Source organism: Molothrus aeneus, chromosome 4, assembly GCF_037042795.1.
Source record: "Molothrus aeneus isolate 106 chromosome 4, BPBGC_Maene_1.0, whole genome shotgun sequence".
Taxonomy (NCBI): domain Eukaryota; kingdom Metazoa; phylum Chordata; class Aves; order Passeriformes; family Icteridae; genus Molothrus; species Molothrus aeneus.
Genome location: NC_089649.1, coordinates 56,329,893 through 56,355,988, shown reverse-complemented (window position 1 = coordinate 56,355,988; position 26,096 = coordinate 56,329,893). Strand labels below are relative to the sequence as shown.

Sequence of the window (26,096 nt, the reverse complement as noted above, 5' to 3'; positions counted from 1 at the left end):
GTCTCGCAAAGAAGTTCTTAGACTGGCTTTTGTTCCTGTTCTTGAAACCAGGAACACTGGATATAAGGTGGTAAATGTAACAGGCAAGAGGAACCACACCAGTTGAGCTGGTATCTTTTAATGAATTAGACTTTGCAAGCAGCTAACTTACATTAAAAAAAAAAAGAGAAAAATCTCTAAGTATAGACCAGCTTTATCAAAAAGGTGGCTGTTGAAGGTGACAGGAAAGCTGAGCCATGAACTGAAAGGAGCAGCTGATGCTACTCTACATGCTGTTATCATTGTTCAGCTGCCAGCATTTTACATGGAAAGATGCATGTCTTGGAAACAGTAACATGCAACTGCTCTAACTCCAAATGAGGCTTTTCTTCAAAGCTTGTTTGTGTCATCCACAAAGTTCAGATAAAACTACAGCTATGGGATAGCCAGATGACATTACTTCACAAGATAAGACAATGTAAGTCATCATCATGGATGGTCCATTGACTGATGACAGTTCCCACATCCAGGTCATCTTTCAGCTGAGAGTACTGGCCAACTGTCTATGTCACTCCAAAATGGCAGCATTTTAGGACAGTCTTTTGGATTGTTCATTACCCATATGTGGAAGGAGCAAAGTATTGGTGATTGCACTCATTTTTGTTTATCAAATGTTGAGACTGTACTGGTCTGAGAAGATATTTTTCCATTTGGAACTGTATTTAATAAAGGTGTCCTTTCAACTACCCTCTTCTACTTCATATCAAAATCTTCCCTGCAAACACTACATATCTTGTAGTTACCAAGCCATAACTAAACTCAAGTACAGTTTCACTTGAAATTTGTAATAGTAGTACAGCTTCAGCCCATAAGAGCTGAAAATTAAACTGTGGCCTGATCCAGCTAAGTGCTATCTGTCAACAGAATTGACAAGTTCATGTATCACAGCTCCTCTAAGAGCCTGTCAAAGTTGCATGTCTGGCACCTTTAGAGATAAGCCTCTTACTCATTAGATGCACACTACACCTAAGTATTTATTTTAAGTATCTTGCTCAGCAGCTCCAAATGTTACCAACGATGCCTCCTTCCCTGGGAAGGAAACTGTCCTTTCTACATGTTTCTATTTTACCAGCTGCATCCAATACAAACACCATCAGCCAACAGATGCAACAGAGTCCTTGCATACTGCACATTTTTGCTGTTCAGATTTGGATTCTGCCTTATAAAAACAACTTACTCATTTGTGAACTAAAGGGAAATTGTTGCAAAAAGTTCAGGAAGCTGCTCCACAGTGTCTCAACATAGAAGGGCTGTCAGGGAGGTCAGAAGACAATCTATGTTAATTTGAAGCTGGCAACAAATTGGGAAAAAGGCTGCAGGAGGAATATTTGATACTGAAACAGAATGATCATAGACAGCAAAAAGAACTTGTAAGAAAGGGTTCATTCTCTCAAGAATTACATAGTGATTCATACTTTAGGCCCTTTAGGCTCTCCAAGTGAGCTAAAGTCCTCCTCCTCTAGGTGAAAGCTGAAATTTACACTTAGAAGATAAAAAAATTATATGAAAGGTAATAAAAACTATGTCTTTACTCATTTTATGAACAGTATGTCTCTGAAGCAATCTCTAAAATCAAGTTCTAAAAATTAATCTCTACTAACATTTAGCATTCTCTTTCATTGACACAATTACTGGATTTGAGGCTATTCAGTGATGTCCCACTAGAAGAGGTATATCAAACCCTTAGTATATGCAGCAATTAAGTATTAAATGCAAAATTTCAAGAATCTTCATCTAATAGAAACTAAAAATTTCTCCTTGGTTTTATCTCACTAGTCTTGCCTCATCTATTTAATTACAAAGCTTAAAGAATATAAGAATTATAGGCACTATTCTACTGAGTAAATGCTGACTTCAGAGAAAATGCCACATTCAGCTAAGCACCTAATTTGTATACTCAAATTGTATACTTTGGGATTACAGGTGTTTAAAGGTTGTTTGGCTTTTTCATGATAAAGTCACATCAGACATGTAATCAGCCGGCTTTGAGAATGTCAGCAAGCCCATTTCTGCACTGACCTTTTAGTTTCTGTCTTTCAGATCTCTAGAGCCATCCTCCACAATTCCATATTTTGTCTACAATGCATGGGGAAGCCACAACCTCAGCCAGCAGAGAAGCTGCTGTGAGCTCTGTGAGGGCTTTTCAGAAGTGGCCAGGTGAGTAGAGCAGGCAGATGGCTGCTTTCCTCACCTCTAGCCAAGGACTGCCACTCTCTGCCTGCTTACATGGAGCCAAGTTTCAGCTGTGATGTTGATGGGCTTGAAATACTTAAAATCTTACTAATTTGACAGTTTTCAAAACTTGACTGTTCTCTATAAAAGAAATTGCACATTTGCATACATTCATTCACCATGTAATTTCCTCCTCCATCTTCCCAACTGTCCATATTCAACCAATCTGGGAAGCAAAGGTATATAAATCTAACTTAAACTAAAAGCAAACTCCTACAACACAACAGGTTCCCCTTTTTTGAAAGCAAGGATTAAAAATACAGTGTGTTCATTTAAATTAGATGCTTTTTTCATGTTTTATGTTAATCTTCAACTCCAAGTAGAACAGTACTTCTCACTGATGTCTATGCTATTAAGCTCTCTAAAACCTGGATACTGTGTCCTATAAAACCAACCCTTCACTTTGCTCAGGGATGTGAAAAGGCAGCAATACAAACCATCAACAGCTTCAGCAAGCAGCACAGTGCTAACAGAGCAGTGGTCAGAATTTAATTAAGTAAAAATGAAAGAACTTAATAAAAAAAATCATTGTTTCTTCCAACATCTGAAGTGTTTCTTAACCTACGCAAAGCTTAAATTATTAGCATTGAAGGTGTTGATAATGGGTGAGATCCAATTAACAAAAGATGCCTTTGTCCAAATTAAGGTGCAAATGAGACCATATGCCAAGTCAATAGCATGCATTTAACAATTAACATGAGACAGAAAGATAGAAAATTCTGTGTAGACTTCATCACCTTCCAGATCAGAAGGGGCATACAGGGAAGTCAGAGAGGAACACTTTACTAGGAATTGTAGTGACAAGACAAGGAGTAAGGGGCACAAATTGGAAGAGGGGAAATTCTGGTTATGTATTAGGAAGAAATTGTTTACTCTAAGGGTGGTGAGATACTGAAACAGGATGCCCAGGAAGTTGTGGATGCTCCATCCCTGGCAGTGTTCAAGGCCAGGTTCGACATGGCCTTGAGTAACGTGGTCTAGTGGGAGGTGTCCCTGCCCATGGCAGGAGCAGCTGAAACTAGATTACCTTTAAGGTCCCTTCCAACCCTTAACGTTCTATGATAAAACCACCAAAACTTTTTAGCCATAAACAGGGTGTGCTTATACCCTTTTCCACTATACCCATGATGCTTTTCAAAGTCTGCCTCTGCCAGTAGTATGACTGCACAAATATATTCACTTTTATCATGGAGGAAACCAGCCCTAACTACTGCTTCTAGTCTCTCCATTCTTTTGTAGATAATACAAACTGCCCCCATAATAGCACTTTGTATTATCTGCTTTCCTTTATATATCTGATTAATGATTGTAGCAACTTTCTCATTGATCCACTTCCCATTTAGAAGGCCAAAATAAGCTTTTTGTGGTTTTGTTTTGGTGGATTTTTTTTTTGCATTGGAGTGATTTAGGTGGTTTTTCATGTGAAGATTAATTACAATTCTGAAAATAAGCTTGCTTTACATTATTAGGAAAGTATGAAAAAGCCTGAAGATTTTCTGTTTCTAATTTTCCTAATAAGATACTATATTGAATATTCCCCCTTTTACAGAATCTAATAACCTGCCTTTCATGTTTCATTTGCAGAAATTCTTTAAATTTAAGATTCTTCATGAAAAATGCAGCAGATGAGAGTATCATTGTGTTTGTCAAGACTGTATCAGATAACAATGTCTTATCATCTGAGCCAAAGCACTTGTTAGATGAAAAGCTATGTATATAGCAGTAAGTAAACTAAGCATGTTCATTAGAGTTTATCAGTGATGATTTAAGAAATATTTTACATTAATGACCCTGTCTGTACCAAGGCTAGTCAGAGTTTATTAGGTACTATGAGAAAAGCTTTTTCATCTCATCAAAACAGGGCAAACTATCAAGCTATGCAGAATTATTACACATAAAATTTATTTTAAAGGTGGGTTTCAAGAAATACAAGCAAACCTATGAAAAGGGGCAAGTGCTAAAAGCAATGGGAAAGCAGATTCTAAAGGATAACTGATCCTACCCTAAGTCCTTATCATACCTCATTCAGGTAATAAATAATCTATGGACTGTTTGAATATCTTTCATGTATATGTGAATTACAATTTTCCAACACTATATTTTTAAAGATAAAATGTAGGCTTAAATTTATTTGCATGAGTACATACATTTGTTACTGTAAAAAAAACCACAGTATTGACACCTGATTAAATATACTGTAAGAGTACCTCAGTTTGAGCTACAGACTGTGAGTTGCTCCTAGCACATCCCCTTACTGTCTGCAGTTTAGTTTTCTTGACTTGTAGCATTTGGAATGGAATAAGATCAAGTTGCTGGTTTTGACTTCAAGGTCCAAAACGGCATTTCTGCCCCCAAAAGGAGCCCTCCTGTACCATAAACCCATAAACAGCAATTACAAAGCAGTCAGTCAGTTGTCCAAAATGTGTAGATACCTTATCAAATAGATTTAAAACAGCTATTATATACTTTTATATTTAGTTAAAATTCTTTTCTTTGGTAATACCCATAAGCTCCTTTTTTTCTGAGAGTCTATCCTTATGGTAGCTGTAAGGTTGGATACAAGCTAAAAGCCACCTCTCCTAAAACCAGGAAAATAGAATAGCAATGAAAACTGAGTCATACACCTGTCAAAATGTTCCTGAAAGAATTCTTAAATGGTAACTACCCATGAGAAGTAAAAATAGAACCCAAACGCCAACAACACTGTCCTACTGCAGACGTTTGTACAAGAGGTTTGTACAAACTAATCAAAGATTAGTTCACACTGTCAGACTACTAGAGGCTGCAGTAAATCTGGCAAGCAGTAATTAAACATACCTGAATGAGTTTATAAATTATTTAACACAGTATTTGAATAGGGACAATGTTAGATCTGTATCATAACTCAGATACACTTAACTAAAAGACCCAAAAGGGGCAAGTCTGAAGTGGGTACCCAACTAACCAAGCATATACAACCCAATTCTATTTGCTGTTTAAAGGCTGAGTTGTGGTATCTGTACTCAATTATACAGAAGCATTTTTTGCTATTTAATACATATAGCTTTAGCAAAATGGGTATAAGTGCTGGAAACAGGTACAACCTCAAGCACCTCTGCAACTACAACTTTAAATTGATCACAGCAGCAGAATGATACAAAATATTATCTTGTTTACACTGAGGTGCCAACAATCTAAGTGTAGAAAACTGTAACTTCAGTATTTTATCAGTAATAGAAGCTCATAAGTTTCAGATAATGAAACAGTAAAATCAATACAATATTCAGTGCAGTAGTAATTTAAATACCCAACAAAAAGGTGCAACTTTGGGCTGCTGGGGAAAATACTATTTATTATACATTTAAATACAAATTTGAAATGTGTTGTGGACACATCTGCAGGGTTACAGGTAAAAAAAAGTACAAAGTTGTGTTCTGCATCTCTCAAGACTGACACTTCAAAAAATTTCACAAAATACCAAACAAGAGTTCATCTTTGTAACAACAGCAAAGGTAATGTTGCATAAAAATTTTTGCTTGGCATATTATCTTTGTTCCCTCCCTGCATTAAGTACCTACAGTTTGTAAACAGTTTTAAAAGTGTTAATAGCTTTAAGGAATGTGTAATCACAGTTTATATGGATTCATCCCACAAAGAATTATAATGCTACACAGTAGTTTCATGTTTCCATAACCCAGTTCTAATATTACCAGTACTGTCTGCAGTGAGCAAAGGTCCATCCTGTCCACTGCTTTTCAGTGGCCCATTTTGGATGGCTAAATTTAAGCCGTAAGATTTTTGCTGGTTTTCAAGTTCGGCTGCTATTGGTTTCCTCAGAATATCTTTTTTGTTGTTGGTAGCTATTGTTTTCTCTGTATTTCTGCTACTTTTCGGAAGTGTACTGCAAGCATCACTGCTTTCTTGCTGGGACTGGTTATACTGACGTTCCCTGTATGCCAGATAGGCCCTTCTGCTCCTGGAGTGCCCTTCGCTGTTGCTCTGGCGAGTTTTGGGTAAGCCGTTTTGCACACTTCCTTCCACACTCGTGGGAACGTCGTAGGCATATTCCCTCAGCACTGCAAGCCTGCTGGCACGATGGCCCTTGCTCCTGTTCTTATGGTGCCGGCTGGGGTGTCCGTTCGTCCGGAACTGTACCTCTAATGGAGCTACGTGCATTTTGATATCATTATCTACTGAATGCTCAGTCAGACTGTTATCAAGTTGAGGACCTGTGTTTAATGGCAGAGAAGTAGGGTGGCATTGAGCTGCTGCAGCTTGTAAGTTAGTTAGTTTACAACCTTGAGATGAATTTTTTAGGCTTGAGGCACTTTTATTTGTGCATGAGGATTCTGCACTACTGTTGGTGCATTTTGGGGCCTCTCCGTTGGTTCCACTGGAACTGGAGGGTGGCACATTTACTTGCACTGAATATGTACTCCTTCCTGGGCAGCACGTTGTTATCCAAGCATGCCTGACATCTTCCCTGTTAACGCAATGGTGCACCATAAGAAAGGCACTGAGGCTTAAACATGTCACTCCAAAAAAACAGCTGAAGATCAGGTCCATAGGATAATACAGGGAGATGGACAGAGCTCCAAAGATCCACAGCGTCACATACAAAACCAAAGTAAGGCCCACTCCCAGAAGCTGTGCTGGAAAACTGTGCTCGTTCTCCAAAGCAGACGTGGACACCAGGGACACTGACAAGGAATCCTGATGGGCCAGTTCCCCATGCTCGTTGGTGGCCAGACGCTGCTGCTCCTCAACGGGCTCCTTCAGCTCGTATTTGCGTTCAGGGTGACGCTTTAGTTGTACGAATATGCTGAGGAAATACATACAGTTTATGAAAATTATAAAACTAGCAGGTCCATAAAATGCTCCTAAGCTAGGTTCCCAAGCCATCCAGCAACTGCAAAAGAAACAAAGCAAAGAATAAATTAATACCCTGCACAAGTTACTTATGCTTTTTTCAGTTCATTGACATGATCTTGTCTGTGGTATGTTTTCAGAAAGAATCAGAATTAATTGCAACAAGTATTCAGAGAGAAGAAAACTTAAGAAATCTTAGGACAAAGCTCTAACTTATAGGGTACTTACTAAGGTGCATTAGGTCTACTGCCATAATTTCGGATGTTTGCTGCAGCTGTTATTCCACAAACTATGATAGGGATCCCTCCACCAATAAGGTAGAACCTAAAAAATAAGACAAATTTAGTAGCAGCTGCTTAAGTGAAATAGATTTTAAGTTACCATGAGGGAAATTAGAGCTTTCCAGGATTTGGGAAGCATACAAGCTCTTTATGAAACTAAATAGGGTGAATCAGGTTTAGGCTTTGGCAGTATCAATTGTTTTTTAAGTCTTCTTCACTACAGTTTTTCTCCTCCTGCTGTAAGCTGCCTCTCTCTCAAAGCTGCTCACTCCCACCTCCCACTCGCAGACACTGAACAGAAGTATACAGTGCTAGAAGGAAGAAGCAAAAGCACTCAGTCAGAAGTTGTAAACTGCTGGAAAAGAATAAGGAAACTTAGAATAAAAACACTAAGTGGTTTTTATTAACACTAATTTATTTAAAATCCTGTGTTCCACAGATGAACCTGCCTAATATTATATACACTGTTAATTGAAATTTTTTTGGGTGCAGGGGTTCAGCAGATGGCAGGTTGGTTTTGGTTTTTTAAAAATTTTTAATGGAGTCTCTAATTTTACAGTATATACTTCCTGCTTCCCTGTGGTGGTATTGATGAAAACTTTGAAGAAGAAAAAGGGCCTATGTTGTTGGAATATCTCACTTTTCATTCTGATTTGTATGAATTCACATTCCATTCATCAGTGGCAGATCAGTAATTACTGATCAGCAGTCAAATTAACAGCACTCAGTCCTGCAGCTTATACTAATTCACTCCAAATTCAGATCAGAACACAAAAGTGAAAACTTTCTGTGACATGCGGATGAGCATTTGGTTTTTATCAACAGGGACACCTATTACCACCTATTACAGTGGTCCTGGAATTTTCCACTGCATTTCTGATAATTCACCAGAAATTACTCTTGTCTCTTTTGAGACACAAAAGAACAGTCTAAAGCAAATTATGACTTTTTTGGAAATCAAGATACACTGAATTTATTATTTACTTGATGAATCCTACAAAGATCAGATTCTGACATTGGTTTATTCTGTATCTTGATGCAGTAATCAGGAGCTGGCCAGACAAACAAATCTTTATACAAGTACTACATTAATGGCAGTTTTATTTTGAACCTAAGTTTAAAAGACAGCTGAAAAAATAATCTTTCTGTGGCCTTTCCATACAAAAACATCACATATCTATCTGACTGAGAAAATTCCTGATCTGCAGGAAGCTGGACACTGAGTAAGTCTGAGAAATATAAAACCTGTTTGCTCCATTTTTCTCTTGGATACTTGCCTCCAGAGCTACTGCTAGTGTCAGAGATGAGGTGCTCAGACCTGAAATGACATGTTCATGTCTGTGCAGAGCTGAGCCTGTGAGGCTGGTAATTTAACTGCAACGTTTTCCAAAGCAGGAACTTCATAATAAATGATAATGGATATAAAATGCTTGTATGTAGCATTGAAAATGTTACTTGAAAAGAATCAGAAAAGCACTTCTGTTTTTCTGCAGTCCCTGTACGTACAAAATCAAGTTCTTTAAATATTTGCCTGTAACTAATCAAAGTTAATCAACTTCTGCCACCTGGTGGAGAATTTCACAGTAGCAGTTTTTAATTAATATCCAGAAGCTGAGGAGGCAACATGAACAAGGTACGTCAGTATTTTCTAACAAGAACACTGCACATATGTGAATTTAACAGAGAATTAGTTTGTCTCATTTCTGGGATTTCAGAAATCAAAATTTTAGGAGGAACATCACACAAAGAACACTATTTCCATTTGATAATGAGTGACACTACTATTTTTCAAGTAATTTGTAAACAATCTTTGGAAAATATATTTGACTTTATCTACTGAAATTGCAGTGTTAAATTGTGTTAAGAGTTCTACACATTCTTTCTTCTGACAATTTAATGGGTTGTGTTGCTGTTTAAAGTCCTAAACAAACCTTCAATGGTGATGCTGAAACACTACTGATTTTTAGTTTACCAATCAGCAACTCAGCATTGCATCTGTAATACACTAAGACCAATAGTCTTTCAGCTCATCCTCCTTAACATAACACTGAGGAACAACAAAATCTAAAGGAACTTTACAGACCTGGAGAGAACACAAGGGGAGTGACTTTTTACATTTTCTAGTCAGAATATAAATGTATATAACCTGGGAAATAAGGAGCCACAGAAACAAACAACTCACCTCAGCATTGGCCTGGGTGGAGGAGGTGGCTCATCAGGATCTTGACACCTTTTTGCTTTTTTGGTTACCTGCTTGTAAATATTACGAGATGTCACTCCCAGCCACAGTACTGTTGCAAGAGTGGAATAATGGAGAATTATCCCAACCTTAAAACAAAAACAGACAACAAAAAAAAAGAATTAACCCCCAAATATTTCCTTTCTACTAAGTTAATACAGAAATCATTAGACTCACAACTCACGATAAACCTGAAATTTTCAGAAGCTCAATTCAAGAGAAAAAAACCCTCTTATTTCATATGACCACTCTATCAAGTGATTGTCATTCTATTTTTAAACAAAATCAAGACATTATAGTTTAAAACAAAAAAAAAAAAATGTAATGCAAACCTTTAAAACCTAGTAACAGGAGAAAAACACTTTCAGAAGTGTACATATCAATCATACACTTTAGGAAACTGTATTTTACAAAAGACTTAATTTAAAATGTCCTGTGTTAAAGATATTATTCAAATTGAAACAAGTAAGGGAACAGCAGACTCGTGATACTGTGATAAGTATGAAGCAGATGGCAAAACACAGACAGCCAACACTCATCAGCAATTTTGACATAATGCAAAGATAAAGAAAGTGCATTAGATATTTAACCTGCCCAAACATTAATGCAGTCTACTTCACAGTGGAATCTCCTTATCCTCTACTGCCTTATTCCCAAGCCAACACTGCCATGACAGCACATGCACGAAGAAGGGGCAACACTTTAGTTCCAATTAAGCTGACTACAAGTGGGTTTTTTGCCTTTTTCAGTCACCAGTAAAAACACACAACTCTCAAACAGCCTGTCTGTATCACAAGATTTCTTCTGGAGGATTTCTGTCTCCAGGAAGGTATGAAAAAAGGTGTGTGTATGTGTGCACACACATAGGAGAAAGATCAGGATAAGTTCAACTGCAACACTTTGAACAGTCAACGTAATAACTCCAGTAAATTCAAACAAAAAGCGTTACAGAATATAATGGTGAGGGATGTGTAAATTTTTGTAATCACTGGATTAAAACAAAAATTAAAAATTTCACTAACATTTTTTGAAAACAGCAACTATTGTTATACTGAAACACTGCAACTGAATTGAGATGGCCAAATTTTAGGAGGGCAAATCATTAAAAAGAAGGAGTCTCAATAAAGCATGGAGGCTTGAAACACTTCTCTCCCCTCCCCTTCAGTTATACTGAGCAAATGGAAATAGATATTTTAATACCTGTGAAAATCAGATCTCACATGGCCTGTAAAGGCCACATACAGGCCTATAAAATAATTTCATAGTAAGTAAGTCTCAAAACCAGAAATAACCAATAAAGTTAGTTTCTGTTGTAGCATTTTGGGAAAAAAATATCTGTTGCACATTTTACAAGGGTATGTAGTGATAGGAGGAATGACTTTAAAATGAAAGACTGTTGATTTTTATTAGATGTAAGAAAGTTTGTTTTTTTACAATGAGGCTGGCAAAACACAGGCACAGGTTGCTCAGAGAGGAATTAGATGCCCCATCTCTGGAAACATTGCAGGTCAGGTTGGATGGGGCTCTAAGCAATCTGATCTAATTGAAAATGTCTGTCTTTACTGCAGGGGTGTTGGACTAGATGACTTAAAAAGCAAAACATTTTTTTTTTCTAGATTTGATATTTTGATGAATGCCTATACAGCATTAGAGTGCTGTAAGTGGCAAGGAGGGCATATTCATATATAAGAGTACAAAACCAGTAACAAAGTTTTACTTACCGCTTGGCAAATACTGGCATTCCTGGTCTGAGTTATGCCTCCAATAAACACCACACATGTCAGGAAAATATGAAAGCTCAGGTTAACTAACATATGCCAGCTTTTAACACTGATCCTGATCACACTGTTAAAAGAAACAAATTAGACAATATAAAACACAGCTACAATACTATTTTCAGAAACTAGCATGATATTCTTGTGATAAACAACATATAATTCCTCTTAATGATTGTCTGACTACCACATGCTTTGTAATCAAATATGATCTTAAATTAAAACACCCACCTATTATCAACTTTATACATCTATTTGGGGCCCGAGTTAAAAATTTTAGGATTCAAGCTTTCACATCAACAGAAATGTAAAAGGCTGAACAGTTTGTTAAATTCTATCATTATTATTGAATGGCCTCCTCTTTTATCATTCATGAAGCAAAATGAAGAATTAAAGGAGAGACATGGTTATCACAGCTAAATTATCATACTCAAGAAAGACAAAATAGCTACTTGCATAACTGTTAGTTTGCATCAACAGATTTTATAGGGAAAAAAAAAACCACTGAAAGCATTTTACTATATCATGCTCTTACAAAATAGAAAAGGTAATCCTAATCATGATCAAACTCATTTCCCTAGTCTGGTAATTTTGATTCCTACCTGTGATGGTATATGTAACTGACTATGATCATCAACAGGCACATCAGCAAAACCATGGCAGTGGCATAAATTACTGGATGCAGAAGGTCAGCTGGCTGTGTATATAACTCGGCTCCAGTCAAGTCCTGACAACAACAACAACAAAAAAAAAAACATTAGACCACTGTATCTATTTTTTGAGGGTGAGGCAATGACAAGGGGAACACAAGAAGTAACAGACACCTTCCAGATGAAATGTCTTCCTTCCTTTCCCACTGGTCCCGAAACAACTCTTCAATTATTTATTTGTTATTTCTGGGTTTCTTCTGCAATTATCTGATGTTCTGTCTGACCTTTATAAATGCAGTCACAATTCTTACAGAGCAGTTCAACTTCATATATTTTTGAAGATACAGAGAGGTCAGCAGCTTAAAGAAACACACCATTTTCTTCACCTTAAAATATTTCTATGTACAGACGTGGAATAACTGTGTGTTTCAGTTGTGATTATCTTCTTTACCAGCCCAAAGAACATCACAGACAGGAAAATGTTGGAGGATCTACATCTGGAATGGAATGACCCCATGCACATAAAAACAGAGGCTGGGCATTGGACTGATTAGAAAACAGCCTGAGTTAGTGGTAGACAAAAGCCAACCCCAAGTCAGCCATGTCACCTGTAGCCCAAGGCCACCGTTTGCTGTGTGAGCACTGACACAGCAAGTGGGTGAGCTGATCCTTCCCTTCTGCTAGCACTGAGAGACCACCCTGCAGAAGTTGCAGTTTGAGGCTCCCCAGCAAAAGAAAGACACTGACATACTGGATGGAGCAAGTCTAACAGATCACCAGGATATTAGCAGTGTATCCTGAAGCATACACTGTCTGAGGCTGAAAGTGATGTCTTTTATCTTTAAGAAGAAAAGAGGGGATTATTGTATTAAACTACCTACTGGGATGGTATAAAGAAGACCAAGTCAAACTCTTTCAAACTCTTCTTGGAGCTGAACCATCCAAATAATGAAAGGAACTGACACTACCAGCAACACAGAAAATTCTGATTAGACACAGGAGAAAAATTCTGAAGTGGTCACATACTGCCCAGAGAGACTGTGTCCCTGGAGATACTCAAAGATTGACTGAATGTGATCTGGAGCAGTAAGATCTGACTTTAAAAGCAGTCAAACTTTGAGCAGGTTAACTGGACCAAATGGCACCAGATGTTCCTACCAGACTGCTATTCTATGATTACTGTTTGACCAGAATAGATAGTTGATAATTCTAAGAGAATTCAACAGCTCCATAGCACCAATTAAATTTTCTGAATTCACCCAGATTTTAATTTACTCAGAAGAAGAAATAATTCTGTTTAGAAGCAGTTAAAATCTACTAAAGTTCCAGCAGTGGGGAGGGGACACAGACATGACATGACAACTCAAAAGAAACTGTAGCACCTAGCACAAAATACACAGTAAATTTTCTAACTATGATTAGTGAAAAAAATCAATTAAAAGTAATTTTTTGGAATGGACAGGATACAGAAAAAAATCTCTCCCTTATGATTCTGAGTAAGTTACTCTTAAACTTCTGGAGTTGGCAAAGTTCAAAAGTGTCCTGAAGAAAAGGAGAAAAAATTTAGCATTAAGAAAGAACAGTAAAAGATTGGGAAGAAGTTTCAGTCAGTTTTGAGAAAAAGCAGTGATATTTTTAAGCCTAAGAACAGTAATCTGATTTCATGGACAGGAAAAGTGTTTTTGAATTAAATTAAAGTCAACAGTCTCTTCACCATACCTTCAATTGTTCTTTCATCAGAATATAAATTCGTTATTCCTAACTAACTCAACAACCTCATTTCAAACTAATTTAATCAAGTTGTCAGTTTGATTCTTATCTATTTGGTTTTCTTTGGCACCTGGCAAAGGATCATAAGAATTTTTGCTTCAGGCAGCCAGTGTCATCTGATTTCAACACTACCCATGGCCTGGTTGTTATGCAGCTGGGGATCCCTGAGAACTCCCTGCTGTTACAAGCATAAGCAAATGTTTAGTCACACCTGGCCCATGAGTACCACGCAACACAAACTATAGGGCAATTCTGCTTGCTGCTTCCAGACTGGTGCCAGGTATGTATTGGTGTGAATTTTGAGAATGAGAGCTACGAAATCACAAGATTTACAATAATCTTCTAAAACTTGTGAGGAAACTCAGTATATGCCTTGCCTAGATAGCTGAGGTCTTGACCCAATAGCCAATGGAATAAATCAATGTAATTCTTTATCCATTCCACTGACATTCTTCATCTAGTAAAAAGAGTAAGGGGAGCAAATAATGTTATTTCTGAGCTAAACTGATCCTAAATAATTACTGAGTAAAAAAGAATGACAGTAATAGTAGAGATGGCATTAAGAATACTGGGGAGTTTATAGTTAATTAGCAGAACTCTTGTTTCTTCTCAAGCACTATTGCTAGGTTTTTTTCTTCTGTTCAGTCTGTAATAATGAGTTTTCAGCCAAGCCTTCTGCTTATCTCTTCTATTATTAAACAGTGGTGAAGATAATCTCCAAATAAACACAAAGTTTTACAACTGCATCTTCCTAATCATTAGATCAGAAAACCAGGCAATCAGTGATGTGTTTCCTTATCAGAGGACTTCACCTTCTGAAATGTATGAAGAGGGTCAGTACACTACAAATTCCTTTCTACTACACATATAGGTACTAAAGTAAAGTAGATGAAAATAGAGTGAAATAGCTCTGGTTAAGTCATTCACCATCCAAGCCAGGATGATGAACCACCATGTTTGGGTCCCTCCTGCCTCTGCTGTTTCACATATTTGATGTTAATGACAACTGCTGGATTAAAGAGCAAACTTCTAAAACTGAACCCAAAAGAACTTACTCTGAGCCTGAGACCAGAACCCAGACTTGCACAACATGATGGAAGTCTAGAAATGAAATAGGCTATTATGGCTTTTTTGGTTAATATATGGATAGGCATTATGAAAAGCTTTTTTAGCAGCACAGAGACATCCAGAGTTTCTGCAGTGTATTATCTGTGTGCAAAAAACATCTGTCAGATGAGTGTTATTCTGGGCCCCTCCTCTCCAGTCCCTACAGCCTAACATTTTGGTAAGTGGCTTAATATTTAAAGAATACCAGTTTTGAGTATACAACACGACCTACTGACAGAAAAGGAAGAAAGCTGTCCCTTTCTCTAACTTGATTTCTGATTGTTAACAGTTCACTCTACAATTCACAAGAGGATACAATTCATATAATCTTCCCATGTGTTAATTCAGACCTAGTCTTCATAGAAGCAGATTGAGCATGCTTTTCATTTTTCTTCCTCCAGGTGACAGAAATGTGACCAATTTAAAGCATAATCTCTCTTTACATGCATATTATACATACAAATAAATTTTATTTCTGTTTTAACAAATGCTGCCAAATTTTAGGAAATTATTATATATTTTAAAAATATCAAAGAAACGAACACTACTTGTAAAAGTTTACTTGACTGCAGAAGTTTAAAGTAATTTAAAACACTACCCTCAAAAGTAAATTGAAAAGCTGCTCTCTTAAAGCTCTTTTAAAAAGCTTGGCATGTAAATCAATTTTATATAAGTTTAGCCTGGTAATTACCATTTTATTCTCTTCTGAGGAAGATCTTTAAAAATCTGAGTTGCTAAAGAAAAATATCAACTTCTAATCCACTAATCATCATAAAAGAGTGCTCTTTCTTCCATGTGTGATTACATAAAAATATATATTTAATTCCACATGGAACACGTTAACTAGCCCAAAACCCATGCCAAATTTACATTTAACAGTATTTCCTAAATCTCGTAATATTTCACTCAGCTTACTACCAGTCCATCTTATGTATCACATTTTATAATTTAGCATCTGTAGGGATTACTGACGAGCAGGGTAGCAGTCACCATCTATAAAAAGGGAAATTTCCCAGGCCAGACTCTAGAATTAAGAATTTTGAGAGCAGACAAAGAAGAAATTCAGCTTCCCAAGTGAGGAGCACTAAAAGAAAGTGTCTCTTCTATCACCATGCTTCAGAACTGGTTAACCATTTTATTGATACCTATATGCTTAGACTAGATTTTGGATACTATTTTTCAGCAGTATTTTAAAAATATTTTTTATAGTTACTAAGTGTTTTGATCTTTTTTCCATTTCCACTGATGTCTTCAGGTAACAGACATACATACTAGTGAACTAACAGTTAATTTGGAGTAAAATAAATGTCTTTGGTTATGGATCACAGAAAAAATACCTGGGAAACACTCCTGGTGAACTGACAAAGTCAACAAATCTAACACAGAGAAGGTAGTTTAAAAAAAGAGCAGTAACAGTTGAAGATAGCCTGTCATTCATAGACTAAAGTTCATGAAAGTTCCTGAATTTGATTAAGTAACTCATTAAAATGTCTTCCTATAATATAATACTTTGCATATGAAAATTCTTTTTTCCTAGCATATCCAGTTGTTCATTAATTATTTATTACCCAATTAATTACACTTCGAGATATTTCTGCTTAAACCTCACCTAACCTCAACGTTTACACCAACAAAAGTAAAAACTAAAGATGTCTTTATTATGTCTAGTTTTATGTGAAATGGAGCATGGGAATGCTTGTTTTCCTTAACTCAAGAAAAAAAACAAACAGAATTGTATCTTGAAACATTTTTAAGTTCCAGAAAGAAATTGAATTCCCAAGTGTCATACCATTAAAACAGCATAGTTGCTGAGGGAGTGGCACTGAATGGTGGTAATATTTTCATCAGACAGAAGGATGCGACAGCCATCAGATTTCCATCCCCCTTGTCCGTTGAGGAGATCGAAGTCCCACTGAGCTGCAACAGCATCTGCTCCGTGTGCAATGCGCCGCAGTGTCACGTTGATAGGAACGTGGGGACTGGCTACGTTTAACCCATCTGTTACAAAGAAAGTGTATTTGAACATACATTTCTCAGCATGTAACTAACACATTAACCAAAATAAGGGAGTCCAAACTGTTTACTAAAGATCATAAAAAAGTAATAATAAAAACAAACCTATCTTGGTAAGAATAACTGGAGTCACAACTGTACGACGTTTCCCATCGTCAGCTAGATTTGTTGAATTTCCTGTTGCTGGGAAAAGCTTTCCATTGCGAAATGCAATAAGCTGAAGCTTGTAGACAGATTCATCTGCTGGTCTGATTTCTCTTTTTTGTTTTTGGGTGAAAAGGGAAGCTGGCAACTGGATGGAGGCCTCTACAATTGTGTTCTAGAAACAAGCAGTTTTTAAAGTTCAAAACCAGTTTTTTTAAAGTTCAAAAGAGAAAACTATGTTCCTTACAGAGATTAAATTAGCAACTCTTCTATATGTACAGAGTCAGAGATGAATGCATTTAGCAGACTACACATTGTGACGAACCTATTTGACAGTGTTTTCAAGTAATCCAGGATAAAATAGCTTAATCAGGTTATCAAAGCCTTAAAACATTTTTAAAAGAAAAAAAATGTTAAGATTCTGCAGTTATCTTACTTGTTACAGAGAGTAAAGTTAAAGTTGGTATCAGTAAAGTCTTATGAGAGTTTTTCAAGACTAGGCTGTTAGCAACTAGAAGCAGCAACCAACACAAGCAGAGAGAAATGCTGCAATTGTGCACTAGTACCATTCAAAACAAAATGCTGTGTACAAACAGGGTGGTTTTACTTGTATATAAATGATACTTGAGTGAGCATGCATATAATTTCATAGAATTACACAAGCATAAATTTTAATATACATCCTGCAGTGACATTCAAGCAAATTAAGTGCTAAAAACAAACTGGTGAGTTGGGGAATATAACTGAAAAAAATACTTTTACAGAATATGAGGAAGTGTTTCCATTTTATACACACCCATATAGAGATGTAATACATGTAGGTGAGTGTGTGTGTGTATATGCACATGCACACACAAAACTATCTTCTACTTCATGCTTAATTACAGTATTACTCTGAGAAGAATATTTCACATTTTTAAGGACACTGCTAATATCTGATTTAATATTTAATTAAGGTGAAAATACAGAAAAATAAAGATGTATTATTACAAATTAGGAAGCATCTCAATTTCCATACTTATGAAAAAGTCAGAAAGGATCTTTCAACTTACGAAGTTACAATTAAGAAAACGACACCTACTTATTAAAATCTGTGTCCATTAAAACAACTATTTTATAATCAAGCTTTATTATCCTTTATCCTTTTAATTCTTCTCACAGTCATTTTGGATTACATAAAAATGCTAATTTAAACTTAGTAACAATAAATTTGCTTGCCAAATTATTCATATATATTATTACAAAGTCAGTAGGGAAACAAAGAGCATCCCACCTTTAAAGCCAGGCTTGACAGTGTATTTGAAACATTGCACTTAAAGCTTAGTTGTTTATCTAGATTTCCATCTGGGTCCCTTCTCCCATAATCACTGAGTCCTGTACGGTCTGATGTAGCCACTTTCTGAAATACGGTGCAAGTCATCCCAGTGAAACCAGCAGCCTTTATTACATAGGCCTCAAGAGCAATATTTGGAGAATACTGTAACAACAAAAATCAAACATGAAATGATTTTACACACCACAGACAGGATAACAAATAATCTGAAAGGGATTCTCTGTCTTCACAGAAAAACACATTCAGAAAACCATCTTGGTTTATCTGGGAGGTATAAATGTTTTCAGAGTATTGCTCTACTCCCTTCAGAAATAGTAGGCATTTCAGGTAATGCCAGCATTTATTAAGAAAAATAAAAAGCTATTCAAACTCAAGAGCATGCAAAACCTCTTTTAAGTAAATACAGAAATAAATTCATGCTTACAGTAGAATAAACTTGAGCTCCATTTGCAAGCCGATACATAGCAATTTTCTGTAGACACTGTACAATTCTGGTGCAAGCCTTGGCTTCCCTTTGTGCCATCCACAGAACACGTTCATCAGCCAACATAATATTACTTGCTATGTCCACCATGACGTCGCCAAGCTAACATGGAAGAGAAGTGAGACTCTTTTATAGGAATGAAAGCATTCAGCAGGTAGGGTCATTACCAGAAAACACAAAGTGAGTTGGCAGCACAAAAAGCACAAAGAAAATGGTTGCTCCTATTTCAATCACCTCATCACACTGATACTGAAAAACTTTGACTTGGACACTTACTCCCACTGAAGAAAAATGTAGGGCCAACTGAATATGTCTGTTTATATAGTACTCAGGAAAAAACCCATGATAAATATTTTATTAAAAGGAAATGGAGCAATACTCCATCTTCTACTGTACTAAATGCTTAAGAGGACCATTTACCATCAACTTGGAAACCAAAACTATAAATCAACTAAAATACAGTTTGCATGTATGATAGAAGATAATAGGAAAACAGTAAAACAGGCAAAAATTAGCATACAACCCATCTGTTTTGCTTCCTTTTAGCAAGTCAAACTTTTTTTTAATTGCTTTCTTGTTTGTCTTCAAATTTGCATGACCTGTTTTAGGTCACAGGTTTACATGAGAGAGACAGCAAATATCCATAGGTACCAGTGCTGCTTTCAAACCATCAATTACATTGTTTTAAGTTTACAGTCCTTACCCTGCCTTCTGTATAAAAAACAAATAATAAAGGGAACTTACTTATTTAGGCCAATCTACCAAAAATAATGAGCAACATTGACAACATTGACCTATGCCTGATTTTCACATTTAAGGAGCAGTGACAAATACTGGACCAAAAGCAAAGATGAGTATAATTTTTAGTTGAATTGACCAAAATGCAATTGACAGTGAATAAATTTAAGGACTGGAATTTTCAGCTTGAAGAGACAAAGGGTAGGGTGAAGAAGGCATCTCCTTTACTATGCAGGCTTCCCAATTTTATTTTCCCCAATATTACTAATAAGGAGAGAACACAGTAATTTGCTTTCCTCTTTAAAAATCTTCAAATATAAAGGCAAGAATTGGAATGAAAAAGTATTTGTTATTTTGAGAACTGGCTCTCTGAGGAACGTAATTTTCAATCAGTAAAAATTCTTGTAAATTCCTTAAGTAGCATTTGCAGGCTGTAGTCCTTTCATTAAATCTTTAACAACAAAGTTAAATTAACTGAAAGTATTTGTCATGACTTATTAATACTTAAGAAATGGTAACAAGTTTTACACATCAACACACAGTGACTTTAGAATAAACCAGCACAATTCGCAGAATTAAAGTTGCTTCATGCTTTTAAAATATATTACACATAATTCTTTCTCCTACTTATCGAGGTATGAGCAAGTTTTTCCAGCTGTATTCTAAATAAAGACAATCTGCTAAGAACTTTCTGAACAATTGTCTTGTTGCTTCTGATATGAAAGAGCTAATAATTTGTTATTTATTATTCTAATCTTTTAAACAGCCCTTTTAGCACAAACTAGGGAATGAATAAGAGGATGGTATAACTGAATCAATATGAATAACAGGTTCAAGAACAAGTTCATAGAGTAACAACCTGAGAAGAAATCAAGCCTTATTAATAGCTACTAAAATTTTCACATGAATTTGTACTCATGTTCTTTAAATATACCAGCAAATCACAGGCTGGCTTTGAAACAAATCCACTGAGAAAAAAACCCATTATCTAAGATAAAAATCCTCTAAGGAGTTCTTCAAAGGATGTAGAACCAGCATTTATGGTTTGCTGGAGGGTGGACAGGGAAAATTTGGCTTTTTTTTTATGCACGAGTTTAAACTCGAGGCATTGTGGTCTTCAACTTCCCAACATGCACTGTACAGTGAGATCAATATAACCTCTGTTCAGCAGTGAAACAGAGAGTTTCAACCCACTGGTGGGACTATTCAACTACTTGCATTTTTCTCCCCAAAAATGAGCGTTCTCTAAGATTTTGTTTTAATATCTTATGTTATATCCTGCAAGCCAGAGGAGTACTGAAAACCTTAGAGATATGGCTCAATACTGAATAAAGACAGTCTATCACAGTGGAAGGGGAGAAGATAAGTCTTGTTTTATTCATTATTGAGAGGATCTCTGAGGCTTTCATTATATGTGTTTTTAGATAAGAACATACCAATGAAAACCTGTGTGACCCACTCCATATTAAATAAAAACAGACTTACTGTACCTATCTCCCTGCTCCAGTGCTGACCAGAGGTGTTACTCACATTACAGGTCCAGTGAATGCTGGATCATCTCAGCGCGAATGCAAAGTCTGTGACCATGGGTCAGCAACTTCAGGGACCTACTAAACAAACAAAAACATGGAATAGAATCTGACAATCCACTAACTCAGGGCCTGCATCTAGTGTTGGGAAGATCTCACTGCTCAGAATACTTAAGGACAAACACTTTAGTTATCTTTAGAGTGATGGCAAATTATCCAGTTACCTCTTTATATTTTTCAGCAAATCTTCCAAATTTCTCTATCATTTCAGCCACAAAAATAACATCCATTTTATCAGAAAAATTTGCTGCTTCAACTGTGTAAGCCAAGAGCTGTCTTGCTGTTGCCACTGCATTAGTGAGGTTGAGAGGCATCTAAATAGAGAACAAACATGAGCATTTTTAAAAGAACAAGATAGAGACAACACTTCACCAATTAATAAATGAGGATTGATCCAAAGAGAAGAACAATTCCAAGAGGGCTCACAGTGTTTTGAGTAGCTAAGGACCACCACCTTATCTGTAAGCAAAAACATTTCCTACAAGCCAGAGAACTACTGTTTGTATTGGCAGCCAGGAACTGGGATTTGTGCTGTTTGTCCTAGAAGGGAGAGAGGTATTACATCAAAAAAAGGAAAAAAATTCCCCAAAACAGTATTGTCAACTGCTTATTTTCATTTTCACCGAAGCCAAGGCATGACAACACAAAGCTCTTTAAATATAGCAAGAGAAGCCAAAACCAATTCAAACACACCACTGCCACAGCATTCACTCTCAATTCTGTAATTATAGGAAACATTTGGAATGGCATACACACACAAAAAACAAGACAGATCTCACTATGACGAAGGTCATGATTTCACTCCTGAAACAAACCCCATGCTGGAAAATTCTTCACTAAATAATACACAACATCCACATGTCTGCGCCAGCAGGAACCAAAAATGGGAAATTTTACATAGTATACTGGAAATCTGTGCTAATGTTATCAGCTCATGTTCAGATGCTGTTTATCCATAATAATCCAAACCACAGAGGCTCTCTCTCTGGTTTTTGGTGTGGAGATATCTAGTCTGCCCTACTGAATTTGAAAAGTGCCACCTAAGCACAACTATATATTTGTCCTTGCCAGTCTTAGCACTTGTACATAAATTCCAATGTGAGTAATGGAAGTTAATTTTTTTGTCAATTTGCTGAAAGTTATGTATTTAAAGTGCCAATAAAGTTCAAAGTCATAACACATACTGAACAAAGATAACTTTTAAATTCAGACACTCTTTATGATTTCTTTGAACTTTTTCTCTAATCATGAATTTCTTGTCACCTAAAACTGTACTTGCTCAAGACACAAACAAGAACAGCAGAATATGAATGCTCTTGCAGAATGTTATAAAGGTTTTATTTTATTTTACATGTGAATCTTTATTTGATTTAAAATGCTTGGCAAAGTTCTGATGTTCAAAACAGCTCAACTACCTTTGTTCAAAGGCTATGAACATGCTTGTAATATGATTACATTTAACATTAGTCTCAGAGACAAGAAACTTCTGTGCAGAATACTGCTAAAAATTCCAGGCCTACTACACATAAAAAGAAGGCAATTTTCATAAGTCAAAACAACTCCCAAACCCAAAACATTCCTCTTCTCCCTTTAAAAGAAGTTCAGCATAGAATACCTGTTTACATTTATTTTTGAGTAGATAATAGGAGGTTATCTACTTCACACATGAAAATTATTCTTCTGCTTTTCTGAAGATACCAGTCTGATGCTTACACTTTAAACTTCCTAACACAAAGCTGGCAGCATTTTTCCACAACCTGAAAATTGTTGGCTAACCAAAAGCAGTTATAAAAACCTTAAGTTATATATGCTCTTGAGCATCTGGGCTATGGTAAATAGGCAGGAGTGGCATTGAGTTGTCACAGACCTTGCAGAAAAATACAAATTCCCAGATGAGGAAAAAGCAAACCAGCAGCATTGAAGCTCTATTTAAACTAACACTCAACCTTTCTGTGTCCCAGAAAAGGACAGAGTGATCCCAGCATCACCTCTCTCCTGTTAACCAGTCAGTAAGAAAGAACATTTGAGCCCTCAAACCTGTTTCATGTGACCAAGCCATGGCATACACCTCTAGTGCTAAGAATATAAAGGAGTAAAGCAAATAGTTATGTCAACCTTCAAGTTTTTCTTGGGCCAGAACAGGCATTCCATTTTTTTTTTTTCCTTTTTTTTTTTCCTTCTCACCCCTGCCATCTCTGTTGGCCAGCACTCAAGGGTCCTCAGGGAACCAGAGAAGGAGAACAAAAAGCAGTGTCAACATTATTAAGTACGGGAACACAGAGGGAACAAGTCAGCCCACCTTACACAATGTGTAGTAAAAATTTTTTGCCTCAAAAGAGTTAGTCCAATCAACTGGACATCAAGATCTCACTGTGTGCATAAATCTAAGGCATCTCAAAGGGGAACATACCAGTTTAGATCTGATTGCCCTGGTTGGGGGCTGAGGTGCTTCAGATAGGTAGTGTGAAGTTTTCCCTAAAAGAATGTGAGATGAACTGGAACACTCCAAACCCACACAACATGTAGAAATCCTACCCTGGGCTCAGACAAGCACCATAGCCCCATGTTAAACTTAAGTGGTGCTACCAACATCATCATCCAGTGACCAAGCATTATTAATAAAAAACAAACAAAAAACCAACCACCAAACTCCAAAACACCACACCAAAAACTATCTCGTATTTCCATGGTTTCACCTCTTGCATGCAGACTAGTGATCTGACTGTACAAGTTGGAAAACAAGCTTAAACCAGAAGTCCAAAGCTTTATGGAGTAATTTCCAACAGAGCACCTATACAGACAAGGATGGGTACATCGCTGCAGAACGGCATTTGTGGAAGAGTGCATTAACTACATAAACCTCAAAAGGAACTTGTAGCTGAAAAATTTTGTTTCATAGCTACAATTTAAATTCTAGAATGCTCTCTTGAATCCTGGTAAGTACTACCAGATAAAGAAGCCTAGTTATTACTTACTACTTTCACTGGTTAACCCTTATCAATCACACCAAATCTACCAAAGGTTTACAGTAACAAAGGCAGAGCAGAGATTGACTACTCTTTACCACTATAATGAAAAGAGCTGTTCTCATTAGGGATTAAGCCTGCCTTGTTACTTTATAGCATGTGGGCATAACAGGGCATCCAGCTGACAAAAATAATCATGACAAGCCATTCTCTTATGCTTTAGATAAGTACAAAGAATAAAATCTTCCTTGCACTTTCAAGCTAGGGCATTCAAAACAGATACTAAACCAAGCTTTTAACCTAAACCTACAAGTTTCAGTATTATACTCAGAGGCATGTGTCCACCATAACCTATCTAGACCACCAGTATTTCCAGTTTGGAGAAGATAAAGGGTCTTCTGAGTTTTTATTCTCATTAATCAGGTTTTCATAATTTGGTTTTTACAGAAATGCACAAATTACCTGATTGAACATATAAAGAACTCGAGTCACATCATTTGCATACTGGCACCTGGAGTAGTCCTCGTCTGCCCAGTACCCTCCCCTGTCGCATCTGCGCCAGGCTCTTCTCTCATCTTGGGAGTTGCCAGGATAAATCCCACTGCCAGCAGAGTAACGTGTACACAGCAGGTATGCAGTGATGCCTGCCAATGTTCTGGGCCACCTGGGGAGTCAAAAGGGAAAAAAAACCCTCACATTTAGACAAATTTACATGACAAGCAAATAAAAGGATTAAGCACTACAACATGAAATAAAGAGACACTCAAAACTAAGCCTCTTTAAACTATTTAAAGGGCCACCTTGGCTCATCTTCAGCATTTTCAAGCTGTTCTTATTTCTGTCTATTAACAAAATGAGTTCTAATGCTAGTATGTTTTTTTGAATTCTTTCATGAGGTTTCAGGTGGAGAGAAGAAGGTGCTTATAAAACAACTAAAAATAATTTACAATTTTTTGATAAAAAACCTTACATCTGTAATACTCTGATCATTCATTAGAGCAGAACTGATCCAAGGAAAAAAAATAAGAATAGAAGAAAACCATTCCTGAATTAAGGTGCAATGCTGAGCAGACAAAAGGGACAAGGAATGGCAATCAGTCTGCCTGCCCCTGCTTCTGGCTCTCTACCCTGTTATATGCATAAGCTTATATGCATAAGTGCTATTTTATCATTCAGAGCACTAATTTTTAAACTTGAGAAGTAAAAAAGAATACATACCTAAATTGCAGAATGCTCAGTATCTCAAATTTAACAATCCAACATGTAAGGTTTAACTAAAACTGAGAGCAAGTGGGCTTCACTGATTCATCCCAGGCTTTCTGTAGTCTCATTATGTCAAACTCCTTTAAGAGTCTTTAGAGCTAACATAGCTTTTCTAAATTTTAAGTATTTCAAAGGGCCTTGTACAAAGCAGTTGAGTCCAAAAATTGGAACTGGTCAAACAAAAAGATTTAGTAGATTACACTGTGATTTTAAAGTTTGCTTTTATATCTGGACTGCATTATAGTAAATGGCTGCATTAAAAAAAAGAAAATTGTCTGTTGTCTGCAGGAAGATGAAGTAAACACCTTGAAAGATGTTCCACTTCCAGGAAATTAAAAATTTAAGTTATATTGCCAACACAAAGAAACTGAAGAAGTCACTTTCTCTTACTGAAGATGCTAGAATTTATCACAATTCTTCTTTCTGAGAGAAGATAATTAACTCCAGAGATGGACTAAGGCAAAAAACTACACTTCTCAATTATTTTAAGTGATAGAAGATGGTAACCTTTTAGGGTATACTAGAAGTCTTCTCGATCTTAAATTCCCATTTATTCTTAATTAATTCATACAGAATAATTAACATGTAACAGTAATATGTTCAGTAATGGAAGAGAGACAGTTCA

General features: G+C 36.5%; 1 protein-coding gene across 1 annotated transcript in view; it reads right to left on the bottom strand.

Annotated features, from left to right (window-relative positions):
* Positions 1-5,582: 5,582 nt before the first annotated feature.
* The window catches only part of ADGRA3 (adhesion G protein-coupled receptor A3), a 54,572-nt gene continuing 34,058 nt past the window's right edge, over positions 5,583-26,096 (bottom strand). The window contains exons 9-19 of the mRNA XM_066548547.1: positions 24,671-24,872; positions 21,407-21,556; positions 18,856-19,017; positions 18,372-18,575; positions 17,060-17,273; positions 16,731-16,939; positions 12,017-12,141; positions 11,361-11,484; positions 9,583-9,728; positions 7,348-7,443; positions 5,583-7,159 (exon numbers count right to left, since the gene is read on the bottom strand). Of these exons, the coding sequence (XP_066404644.1) occupies positions 5,917-7,159; positions 7,348-7,443; positions 9,583-9,728; positions 11,361-11,484; positions 12,017-12,141; positions 16,731-16,939; positions 17,060-17,273; positions 18,372-18,575; positions 18,856-19,017; positions 21,407-21,556; positions 24,671-24,872 (2,875 nt within the window). The 3' untranslated portion in view covers positions 5,583-5,916. The remainder of the gene's footprint in view (positions 7,160-7,347; positions 7,444-9,582; positions 9,729-11,360; positions 11,485-12,016; positions 12,142-16,730; positions 16,940-17,059; positions 17,274-18,371; positions 18,576-18,855; positions 19,018-21,406; positions 21,557-24,670; positions 24,873-26,096) is intronic.